Source organism: Tiliqua scincoides, chromosome 1 (assembly GCF_035046505.1).
Source record: "Tiliqua scincoides isolate rTilSci1 chromosome 1, rTilSci1.hap2, whole genome shotgun sequence".
Taxonomy (NCBI): Eukaryota; Metazoa; Chordata; class Lepidosauria; order Squamata; family Scincidae; genus Tiliqua; species Tiliqua scincoides.
The window spans coordinates 212,241,060-212,253,419 of NC_089821.1; the positions used below are offsets into that span (position 1 = coordinate 212,241,060).

The following is a 12,360-nucleotide window of genomic DNA, read 5'->3' on the forward strand; positions in this document are numbered from 1 at the left end:
CTAATTGCATTGAACTCATTTCATTTGCTGGGCCTACAGTTATCAGGTAGTGACATCTCCGTTATTTATTTCTTAATGTGTTAATTCTATGTGCTGAGGTGAATAATATGTCCTCGAAAAATAGGAAGAAGGTTCAAACAGTGCTTTATAATGGAAACACTTGAATTTTAAGAGCAGTTTGGAAGGAAATTAGTTCCGTTGTAGTTTTTCTTCTGGATGCTATCTGCTCAGTGATTTGAAATTAAAGCCAAACATCTTTCACTATATTTTAAAAAATCCAACCAATGATCAACACATCTCTTCTAGTTTAATCCTGTTTCCTTGTGCATTCTAAGGATTATTATTGTTCTCATTATGAAACACTGAGTGTATAGCACCTTAAATGACTGTGTCAATTACATTGCAGCAGTTTTCATATTTAAGGCTAAAGAAAAAGCAAGAATTACAAGAGGAGTTGTTGAGGCAAAAGTAAACACATGGCTTGACTGACAAACCCATCTTGTCAGGGCTGTCATAATTCATTTCCATGCTGAAGTTATGGAAATGATACATGCTTGTAATGTCAAAGTATTATGCTTATCACTGCTTTTTAGTTCATATCATTGACTCATATTAAGGTGTATTTTGTATTTTACTTGCGAAATGTCCAGACAATGAAATCTTAATGTGCAACTTTATTCAGATAATCTTGCTAATGGCCTTAGTTTCTAAGTCAGAGGTTCTCAAACTATAGATTGGGATCCAATTTTTGATGGGTCATGAAATTTACAAGGCAAATTAGACTATGTGCATCAAGGGTTAAACAAGCTGCTGCATTGGAGGGAGGGGGAGCACTGCTGCCCAGTCACCATTATAGCCACATGGCATTCTTAAACCAGGCAATAGCCTTTAGGGATGCAGGAGCCTTTGGGGCAAGAGGAACATAATGCCACCAGAATGGTCCAGACCCAATGAATGCATGCCCCAACAAACTCTTGAGGAGGAAGTTCCTCCCCCCTTTCAAGCTGACGAGGAAAATGTATTGAGGTCTATGGAAAGCAAAACCGAGTCGCATGTGCATGTTTACTCATGAGTAGGTAAGCCTGCCTCAGCTCTTATCAAAGGCCAGGCTAAGGGGGAATGCAAGGCCACCAGAAATGATCCTGATCCAATTAGTGTGGAACTTGGCAAATGCTCCAGAAGACGGTCCCCACCCCCCACTATAGTAAAAGGGATAAAAACAGGCTTGAGCAGCTGATAAAGTGAAACATGTTTTTTAGGCTCGTAAAGCTAGGTGGGTCCCAACAGAGTGTCATTTTTAAAAGTGGGTGCTAAAAAGTTTGGGAACTGCTGTTCTAAGTCATCTCTTAACATTTCCATTGTTTACATCATTGACATATATAAATTTTGGAGTCATTAACTCACCCACACTTGCCTGCTGTTTCTCACATGCTATTAATCTGGAATTTAATTAGCTTCATAGACGGAAGAAATCTTTTCTGTAAGACATGTTTACTGATGTTTATGGCCTTTGTGAAGCATTAAATGAACACAAGTGACAGAAAAACCTTTGTATTTCTGTCACATTAAGAATTATTTATACCTCACATTAGGTCAATGAGCAGAGCAGAGATGAAATATAATATTTCCGAACTTTATGTTTTCAAGAACTCAAAGGTAATATAATTAACATCTTTACTGTCGACATTTCAGCCTTAAACTCATGCAAATCAATAGTTGTTCGCAAGCATTTTATGTATTCAGTATTGAAAATACAATTTATAGACAGTGCATGATCTTTATAAAAAGGGGAAACAGCTTTAAAACCTGTCTAACAGAGTTACTCCAATCTTGCAAGTAGGGAGTATAAGGAAGAATTAATTGAAGGTTAGTCACTGCTTTGAGTGCTGGAAAAGCGGTATAAAATTTTTTTAAATAAATAGAATAAAATAAGTGATCGCACAAGCAGATTGCTTTACTAAAAACTAATTCTTAAATTGGTTTAGCTGTGTTGCAGCCAGTCATGCTGAGTAACCTGCTTGTATCACTCAGTTTGTGAACAGCTAGGAGAATGGGATGAGTGAAATCCTTGGATATGGTTACTATTGAATGGAGCAAGGAATAGTAGAAAAGTAAGGATGATTCAGAAACAGTATAAAGCTTGATGTCAATACCTCAGAAAAACCTGGAGCAAATCAATAAGTGGTCTGTCAGTGAATATTTAGAAAGAAGGGCCATGATTGCCAAGAGCCCACATGGTTTTCTAAGAACACGTCTTGCCAGGCAAACCTTATCTTCTTCCATGATCAAGTGACTAGCTTGTTAGATTGTGGGGATGCTGTGGACATAATATATCTGAATTTCAGTAAGGTTTTTGATCACATTTTCCATGACACCCAGTGGACAAGGTGGTGGGATGTGGGTTAGCTGATACCACTGTCACATGGATCAGTAGCTGGATGAAAAACTGTACTTGGAAAGTGCTTGCCAATGGCTCCTCATTGTCCTGGATGGAGGTGACAGGTGGGGTGCTTTAAGGCTGTGTCCTAGACCCAGTGTTGTTCAATATCTTTATAAATTTTTAGATAACAGAGGGGATGCTCACCAGGTGTGCAGAAACACCAAACTCTGAGGGGTAGCTAATACTCTCGAACAGTGATTTTCAACCACTGCGCCGCGGCACATTGGTATGCCACAAATGGTCCACAGGTGTGCTACAGGATTTTGGGGAGGGTCATTTATTAGTAGGGCCATTGGGGGATGTGAGCCCCCCCACCAGCAGGATGCTGTGCCTTGTCCATTGTCAAAAAACCAGTGGTGTACCTTGATACTTTTAGTGCCTTGTCAATGTGCTGTGAGATGCAAAAGGTTGAAAATTGCTGTTCTAGAGGACAGGAACAGGATCCAGAATAATCTTGACAGGATGGAAGTCTGGGCAAATGCAAAATGCAATTCAACAGGCTTAAAAGTAAAGTTTTGCACTGAGGTCTTCTACTGCTTTAAGTATATAAAAGTACAGTTTGGGACACTCCTGTATATAACAGTGATGTGAGGTAATGTCCAGACCTGGGGAGACATAGCCACATGAAAACTCTCTTCTCCCCCCCCTCCTTAGGCTCAATCTCAATGGATCTTAGCTTCTTTGAAACACGCACACACACTCTCTCGCTCTCCCTTCCTCTTTGTAAATAAATAAAAAACAACTCACCTCTTCTTCCAGCACTCAGACCTAGGAAGTGACAAGTCTCCTTAGACAACTGGGTAGGTGATTCCCCTGGTGCTTTAGAGAGCTGGTCCCTTTGCACAGGTTCCCAGTTGTTTTCATGACTTTCTTGGAACAGAGCCAACTCTGCCTGCTGCCTCCCCAGTGATTGCTGACACAGGCACCCTGCTTGTTTTTCATTGAAAGCCAACCGTGTTTGCAGCGAATCAGCTGCTAGCTGCTTCCCTGTATATTGGAGGAGAGGAGAGAGAGAGAGAATACTGCTTACTCACTAACTGTGCTGGAGAAGAAAGGAGCAGTACGGAAAGGCAAAGTACTTTCTATTTTGGGTCTTCGTCCTTTGTTTTCTTACTTGTTGGATCTGTCGAGGCCCTGCCTCCCCTGACTGCTCCTCCCTGATACATAAATGTAACTGATCATTGCTGGAGGGAAATTATTTCTCAATTAAAATGTTCTCCAGATCAAGCAAGGATCCTATCCAATAGCTATCAACAGTATAGGATACCTTTATTTTTATTTATGTGCCATTTATACTCCAGTACTAACAGAAAGTAGTTAAGCACTGTAATAGCAAATTTAAAGTACTAGATGAGTACAAACAATAAGAAAGTTGACAAAAATTCTTCAGCAGTGTTTTCCCATGAGGGATGTATTCTATATATAAGCATGGAAAAAGGAACACATTCAACTGGAACTTATTAGAAGTTACTGTTTTTGTTTAGATACATAGATTGCTTTTGGGATTTTGGCAGTGTTTAGCAAATAAAGTCTAATCTGCTCTGAATCAGACAGCACTCTTTTGATATTTTTTGTGTGGAGTTGGTCTTTCTATGAAGAAAGGGACAAAGCCCCAGCAGCCCCAGTGGGGCTACTCGGATCTGTGCCACCTCAAGAGGTAGTACAGATTGAGCAACCTGGAACTGTTCCAAGCTGCATAAGTGCTGGATTCTGGCCCCACCCCCACTCTCCTGCCGTGTATCCATGGGCCTGCCCGCTGTTAGCCCTCCCCCCACCCCAGAATGCCTCCTCTCCACGCTCTCCCCCAGACCCCCATGCCAACCATGTTTGACCAGCATGAACTTACCCTGTCCAGTTGCCGTGGAGGCTGAATCTGGCTTCCGTGGGCCAGCGCACCTCCATGCACCGGCCCAGCTGACTTCAGAAGAAGCTCAAACGTGCTTTATGGCACATTTGCAACACTCCCGGGCCAGTGAAAGGGACTTACACTGGCCCAGCTCAATCTCAGGATTGTACCCTTAGTTGGTTAGATGGGCCACAATTTTTTTTTTAAAGGATACAATACAAACTTGGGTTAGTGACTCACTTGCAAATTCATTTGATGCCATTTTTATTACTTGTTATAATAGTTAGAACTTGGAAATGTGGATTAAGATAATTAGGTTTCAATGATTAGGTTCAAAATATGAAAGCTTTGTTATTCTGGTTACCTTCTTGTGGAAAACCAGGTCAACTAATTATAAATCCATGAGTTATAGCAAACGAAGACTACATGGTAAGCTTTGCCTATAATATGCAATTACAGTTGTGATACTGATACATCTGTCATTTTAAAACATAGTAGTAATATAATGGGTATGTGGTTCCAAATACAGGTACTACATCAACAACAACAACAACAACAACAGTATTTATATACCGCTTTTCAACAAAAAGTTCACAAAGCGGTTTACAGAGAAAATCAAATATCTAATGGCTCTCATCAGTAGGCACTCTCAAGCACTACAATAGGGGCTGATAAGTTCACTAACCAAGAAAAAAAGTATTAATTGCCCTTTCTTTTTTTGTCATGCCTTGTTACCAGTTATGATAGTATCTTGGTTCCATTTGTAAAATATTAACAGCTTCTGTAATTAGCTGTTTATGTGTAAAAGATTAGCAATCTGTAAAAGGTATATGGCTGAACTCAGAGGCAGTTAGAAGTTTTTCTAAGATTTTCTGTCTCAGTAGTTTTCCTCTTAGAACCCTACTCCATTGGCCATGCAATCCCCAATGACCCTGTGAGACAAAGTTATGGGTGAAATGGGCTGCTTTATTAAAAATTAGATACATAGAGGGAAAGAGGAGAACTGCAGACATTATTAAATGACACACTGTAGTGCAAAGGAAATTCACTAAAGGGGTGTCAGACACTAACCTGACCACAGGTGGGTGTTCCCATTCCAACTTAAAGTTGCACCCCAGCTATACATAGGCTTATCTTAATTCATCTGTTTAAGGGGCACAGGCCAACCAACCCCCTTGCGCCAATAAACAGCTTGAGGAGTAGGATGTGGGTTCCTGCCCTGCCTTCGCTGACCTCAGGGTGCACATTAAGAGCCAACATCAAGTCTTTATGCCCACGTTAAACTGCAAAATAAAATGACCAGATGAGTGACCACACAGAGTCTTGGGTTGGCAAAAAAAATTGCTTACCAACAGTGAATCAGGTGAACCGAAAAAATCCTGTTTCCTAATGGTCACCAGTTAGGCCCAGACTGTTGCAATGGGAGATTGGACGAAGATACAGAGCAGCTTGCAGAATAGCCACCATGCAGTGCATGGCCAGTAAGGTTAGTACAGGGCCTATCCTCGCATCCCTACCACAAGTGGGTTAGCAGGCAAACTCACACGTGATGGGGAGGCTGACCAAAGACGATCTTCATGTGAGAGGCAGCAAGGATCAGGAGACTTTTTTTTTTAAACATTCACAATCTTGAATAGTCCTTTGAGGATTCTGCCCACATGATACTTAAAAGGGAACTGAGAAAACAACCTAGTCTGTGGTGGTTCTTTGATGCCAAATCTCAGAAGAATTAGGATTAACATTCATGTGCGTGAAAGTGCATGCATCTCTCCAGTTACAGTGTTAGTAAAAACCTTTTAAAAATAAGGTTCCGTGGGTGGTCAATATACTAATTCAGAAACTTTCTAGACTTAGAAATACGGGTCCAGCTTTGTTATACACGGATTTTTTAATACTCTTAGGTCATCAGAGAAGGCCTTTTTACAAGTGCCGGCTCCTAGGGAGGTACGTGGGACGGCTGCAAGAAATAGGGCCTTCTCAGTAGTGGCACCAACGCTATGGAACTCCCTTTCCCTCTCAAGAATGGATCCCTCTCTTGAGACCTTTCGGCTAGGCCTGAAGACCCTTCTGTTTAAACAGGCCTTCTGAGTTCTCGGCCTTTTAACATCTTTTAATATTTTTTACAGGCCTGATTCTTTTATGACTTGCTGCTGCTCTATGCTCTTTTTACCTATTTTTTAGTCTGACTGCTGTTTTTTATGATGTGTTAATATGTTTTTATTTGTTTTTAAATTATGTTTTTAATATGTTGTAAGCCGCCTTGAGTCCCCTTGGGGAGAAAGGCGGGATAAAAATAAAGTTATTATTATTATTATTATTATTATTATTATTATTATTATTATTATTATTATTATTAATATTATTATACGGATTTGACTCAACACGAATGGCCACTGCAAATGAGAAGGACTGTGCTGATCCCTGGAGAAGGAGAAAAATGCATCCCTTTAAAATCACAGTTTTAAAAAACTGCTTTTCTTACTCTTGTAGAGACAGTCATGCAAGCCATTACAGGTATAACCTAATCATCCAGAGATTTTTCTCTTTCAACGCAGTGTGCCCTTTAAATTAACGGAAAACTAACAATGAGAGAGGGGGGGCAGCAGGCTGACAATCCATCAATCATTCTCTTATCCAGGAGCTTCAGCCCAAGACCCCTCCTTTCCCCCTGAACAGGTGAAAGAAAGATACTTTGCATTGGTGAAGGGAGGGCTCGGAGTGAAGCATTTCTAAGCACCTTGAGAGAGACTGATTGAAGGATTGTCTGCTTAATGACTCTTTTTTACATTTTACATGCGTTTTTTGCCATCCACTCGAGTCCTGGAAACGAAACGAATAATGAGACTCAACCTGTATGTAATAATGCAGTATTATATAGTACTCCAAGTGCCAGGCTTCATGGTAACTTTTTCTGTTTTCTCTGATAAAAATGTTTGGTTTCAGTGAACTGCTGGGGGGGGGGGGCATAATAGGGTGGGAAGTGGGTAGTGGTGGGGGTGGATGAATAGGTTCTGGGAGGGGGGTGGGATTGACAGTGGGGTTCCCAGTCTCATACTTTCTTTATATATCAGGGTCGTGGCATGAAAAAGGTTGAAGACCACTGAAATAATGCATTGAAGCAAATTTTGTCCTGATGTGTTTGTAAAGAATTCTATTGATCAAATAGATCAATAATACCATTTGCAAAGATGTCCTAATATTACTGTTCTCTCTGTTTCCAGTAGAACTAGTTTTGAGGAGCATTTTCCTTATGGTTTTCCAATCACATCCTTTGCCATTTATGTTTCCCAAGTGTTTATAAATGTAGGATTGTGTGAACTGAAGTTATACTGGTTAGATCAGTGGTTCTCAAACTGGTGGGTTGTGACCCACCAGTTCGTGTAACGCTTCCCCCGTCCCTTTAAGGGGCAGAGGAAGGAGAGGGAGGCAGCAGTGCGATCCCCAGAATTGTGTTGCTAAGGGCGGTGAGGGGGTTGTTTTGCACTTACTTGGAATGGTGTGGGGTTGCAGCAGACTGCAGGAGGTGCAGGGAGCCCTCCGCAGCGCTCCCTGAAGCTTGGAACGTTTGAAGAAAGCGGGCGCAAAGCACTTCTGTTCTACAGGAGGTGCTTTGTGCCTGCTTTAAGTGAACCTTCCAAGCCTCAGGGAGCGCTGCAGAGGGCTGTGCAGGGCTGCCCACACCTGTTGCATCCCTGTCTTCATAAAGTAAGTGCAAAGCACCTCCCTCACCCCTCTTAGAGGCACGATGCTGGGGATTGTGTCACTGCCCTAGCCCCTCCCTCCAATAACTTATTGAGGGAGTAAAGCTCCCTCAAAGTTTGAGAAATCCTGGGTTAGATAAAAAGGACACTTAACATCATCCAATTGCCATTTATGCCTTGCTTTTATGCCATATCAATACATCAAAGTGTTTTAAGCACAGGCAAGGCAAACAGTATTATGAAAAGTATTAATGTATCTTTAGATAGTATAACTTGTGTCTACTACAGTCACCATCTCATACTGTGTAATGTGGCTCCCAGCTGTGTGCAACTGTATAAATCACATTATTAGAACATGCTGCGATGCTACACTCCTAAACTTCAATACATTATAATTAATTTGAAATGTTTATACAGAATGTAAATATTTAGTACTTCTACTCAGGAACATTTACAAAGGAGATTCAGTGATAGCAGCTACTGTGTAAGACTTAAAGTACTGTATATCAGGTGTACTTGCCAGCTCTTTTGGTTCTTGAATTAATCTATACTGTCAGCTGTAAAGTTTAATGTTGTTTCATAACATTTTAGTGGCCGGACCGGAAAAATCAGAGTGCAATCCCTAAAAATTGGCTTGATGTCTCTCTCGAAGGGCCTTCTAGAAGAAAAGTACAAATGTGAGTATAAGCTTTGCATGAGGGAACTTTCCCTTTTCTTACAACTTGGAGAAAATATTGTTTAAATATTTTTTCAGCAAAACTCATAATAGTAATTTCGCCAAATGTCACTGACTATTACATTATAACAACATTTCTGGTGAGAAAAGTACAGGTAATCATTTCTACAGAGAAAATGAGAGCCATCAGTTATTCCTAGTGTGGGCAGAAAGGCTAGATATATTAATTGTTCTGCATAGTTAGAATAATTAGTACTTTGTTGTGATAAACAGCCCAGTTAAAACATGTACATATTTAATTTATAGAACCAGCAAGCAGTAAAGAGTGTTACCAGAGTTGACTGGAACAGGTACATTTGTCTGATAATACCAGTGTAGGACAGTATACCAGGATATTACTGCTGTGTTATGTGGTGACTCTCTCTTGCTCTCATATCTCTGTTTCAACCAAACAATCAATTAAATAAAGACAGTGAACAAAATGATGCCCAGCACTATCCAAATCACCTCCATCTCTTTAAGGAAGCTCAAAACTGACTGAGTGCTGTAGGTTTATACCATAGTCTTTCGAGACTGAAGGTTGCCAACCAAAACTAATCAAATCTATGGTCACCGTTTTTAGACCATACTTGAGTGTATCAGGCTTCTTTCTCTCACCTCTCCAGCACTAGTGATTAGCTGCATGTTGTATGGTTTACCTCTGTAGTGGTGAGCCAGAACCTTTCTCAGACCTGAGAAAAAAAAGAATGCCTTCTATCATCCTTCAGCATACAGTAGCATAAAAACATTAAACCATATTAATCCTACTGGAGAACAAGGAATCATTGTAGTCAAAAATTTCAGTTTTGTGTGCAATTCATGCTTTTACAGTTGAATTTTTTTTTAAGACTTTCTGAAAAAAATGGCAAATGTCATAAAGAGGTCACACATAGCCACAATGATTGATAACCTCTGAGGAATCTATCTTTCATTAATTTCTGCTGTGTGAAGTAGTATATCTTTTGCCCACTGGTTTTATTGGATGGTTCTAGTATTGTGGGAGAGGAAGGAAAAATATTTTACCACTCTCCCCATAATTTTATTTCTCAGTCAAGTCCCCCCGTCTTAATCATCCAATACTGTTAAGAACAACTCTGTCTAATATTTTAGCATTAGTCAGCTGTAAGAGAGTTCAGGTCATTAGAATTACTTTGGAATTAATGAAATTCGGAACATATGACGGAATGGAAATTGCTCCTGCTAAACATGAGACTTCTTTCTTGGCATGGATTCCAGATCTCTTTAAGGAAGTGGCAGGGTCTTCAGAAATGTGTGACCAGAGACAGCTGGGCTTATTGCTTCATGATGCTATCCAGATCCCACGGCAGCTCGGTGAAGTTGCTGCTTTTGGAGGCAGTAATATTGAACCCAGCGTCCGCAGCTGTTTCCATCAGGTAGTAGCTTGCTGTTCATTTCTTCTGACTGCTCTAATATGTCCCTCAACTTACTCAGAACCTTCTTTTTAGACCATAATCAACTCTTGCATTCAGATACATAACCTTATTTATGGGTCCCTTTCAGGGAGAAGGACAGGATACAAATAAAGTTTATTATTATTATTATTATTATTATTATTATTATTATTATTATTATTATTATTATTATTTGAAGTTGATTCGCTAAATAAGGTTATGTATCTGAACGCTGGAGCCTCTTCCAGATAATTATTAGATTATTATTTAATTTGATTCCAGTTAATTATTAAATACAGCTACATGGTTTCTGGCAGTGTTGGAAAACATGTTTATTCCACTTGGCATTAGAAGGGGGGGAACCTCCTAGGAACCCCTTTTTAACTAATACGTATAGGCCTCATGTTGTTGCCTTTTTTTTTACATCTTTTAACTTCTCCTGTATTGTTTTAATTGTTGTTAATGGTTTTATTTAAACGTTTTAATGTATTTTATCTTGTATTTTTTAATTGTTGCACATCGTTTTGAGCATAGGAAAATTGGTATAGAAATCTTTTAAATAAATTATGTACATAAATTTTTTATGTAAAAGCAGGGGTAGAAAAATGTTTTATGTAAATGGTGAATTATTATTGGTTTGTAAAGTGTAATGAGAAGGACTATGTTTTAAAAGATTGTTCAGAAAGTGTTATCCAAGGACTTCATGTGCTTTCAGGAGCTCCAGTGTGTACAGTGTCCCACATGAGCAAAGTGCAACATTTGCTTTGGAACATCTGGTCCTCAACATTTCCAACTCATGTGGATTAGGTCTTTTTGCATCTTTCCTAGTGGACAGTAGCCAGCTTTGGTCTTCTATGACCCCACGCGCTGTCAGAAGCTTATAGCATTGTACTGGCTTAAGAGGCTTATACCAAGTGTGCCAGATCAGCTCAATTGTGATGTTCGTCATTTTTATTTGATTGAATGTTGTTGGCAGTAGTGTGTTCATGGATTGTGTTTTTTTCTAAATTCTTTAGTTTAAAAACACATCCAAATAATTCATGATCTGATTCTTATTCATCAGAATAATAATAAACCAGAAATCAACGTCAAGCAATTCATAGACTGGATGCATTTGGAGCCACAGTCAATGGTGTGGCTGCCTGTTTTGCACAGAGTGGCTGCTGCAGAAACAGCAAAACATCAGGCCAAATGCAACATCTGCAAGGAGTGCCCAATTGTTGGCTTTAGGTAAGCAAAGCAAAATTTCATGTCTTCATGAATTACCCCCATTAGTTTGACTGATTATATGTTGCAACCCCATTTGTTTGTAGCTTCTCTGCCAAACATTGTCTCAATAGTTACTTGGAGGTCAGGAATGTGATTTTGTGTATGGTAGGTGTAGGTTTTCCTTTGAAACCAGATCTAGGCATGTTCAATTAGACTAATGATAGAGGAACTGATAGATTTGAAAGGAAATTTAACCTCAACTTAGCTGAGATTTGTTTTCGTTATTCTGATTTGTCAGAAATTCAGAAAAGCCAGACATCCTGAAATCTCAGCTAAGTTGAAGTTAAATTTCCTTTCAAATCTATCAGTTCCTCTGTCACTAGTCTAACTGAGCTCAGTGAGCTGTCCAGAACAGTGTCAGTTTGGGTGGTAAAGGAACTGGGCTCCTAATTTTCAGTTCATCTGTAGGCAGGAAATAGAAGTCCTCTGTATTGGTGAATCAAGTATAAATTCTAGACGTCCAATGTTTTCTTTCTTCCTGAAAAATGATCATTTTTCTTTCTTGAGGCTTTCCAGTCTCCTGTATCCAATTTTAGTTTACTTCAAATCTGGAACTCATTGTCCACTGCTCCAGCCTGGTACCAATGAGTCTGACCAATCAGCACTTTGGGAATTAAGAAGGAATTCTTTCCCCAGGTCAAACTGGATGGTTGAACCTGCAATGTATCTCTCTTTCTCTGCGTTGATCACCAGCTTCTGGGTGTAGCCTGATTTGCTTTTTCTTGACTGCCTGAGGCACATTGTAATCAGAATTATGTGGGCTAGTCTGCTAAAGCTGTTGGAATGCAACAGATCTTGGCTCATTCCTGGATAGTGGACTAGACCAATGTGTCTCAAAAAAGCCCTTCCTGTCCCAAGTGGAGCTTTCCATTTTGCCTTGGCACCACATGTTTTTCAAACAGAGTAGGTCACAGGGATGCTCTGGGAAGTTGCATCTGTTGCCCAGCATCCCAGAAGGCTGAGTCACAGGATGTCTA

General features: G+C 39.9%; 1 protein-coding gene across 7 annotated transcripts in view; it reads left to right on the forward strand.

The window, feature by feature from the left end:
* Window positions 1-12,360, forward strand: part of UTRN (utrophin) — a 416,792-nt gene that overhangs the window by 355,985 nt on the left and 48,447 nt on the right. For all 7 annotated transcript variants that reach the window (XM_066615317.1, XM_066615308.1, XM_066615334.1 and 4 more), the window contains 3 exons: window positions 8,579-8,664; window positions 9,939-10,096; window positions 11,178-11,344. In XM_066615317.1, the coding sequence (XP_066471414.1) occupies window positions 8,579-8,664; window positions 9,939-10,096; window positions 11,178-11,344 (411 nt within the window). The remainder of the gene's footprint in view (window positions 1-8,578; window positions 8,665-9,938; window positions 10,097-11,177; window positions 11,345-12,360) is intronic.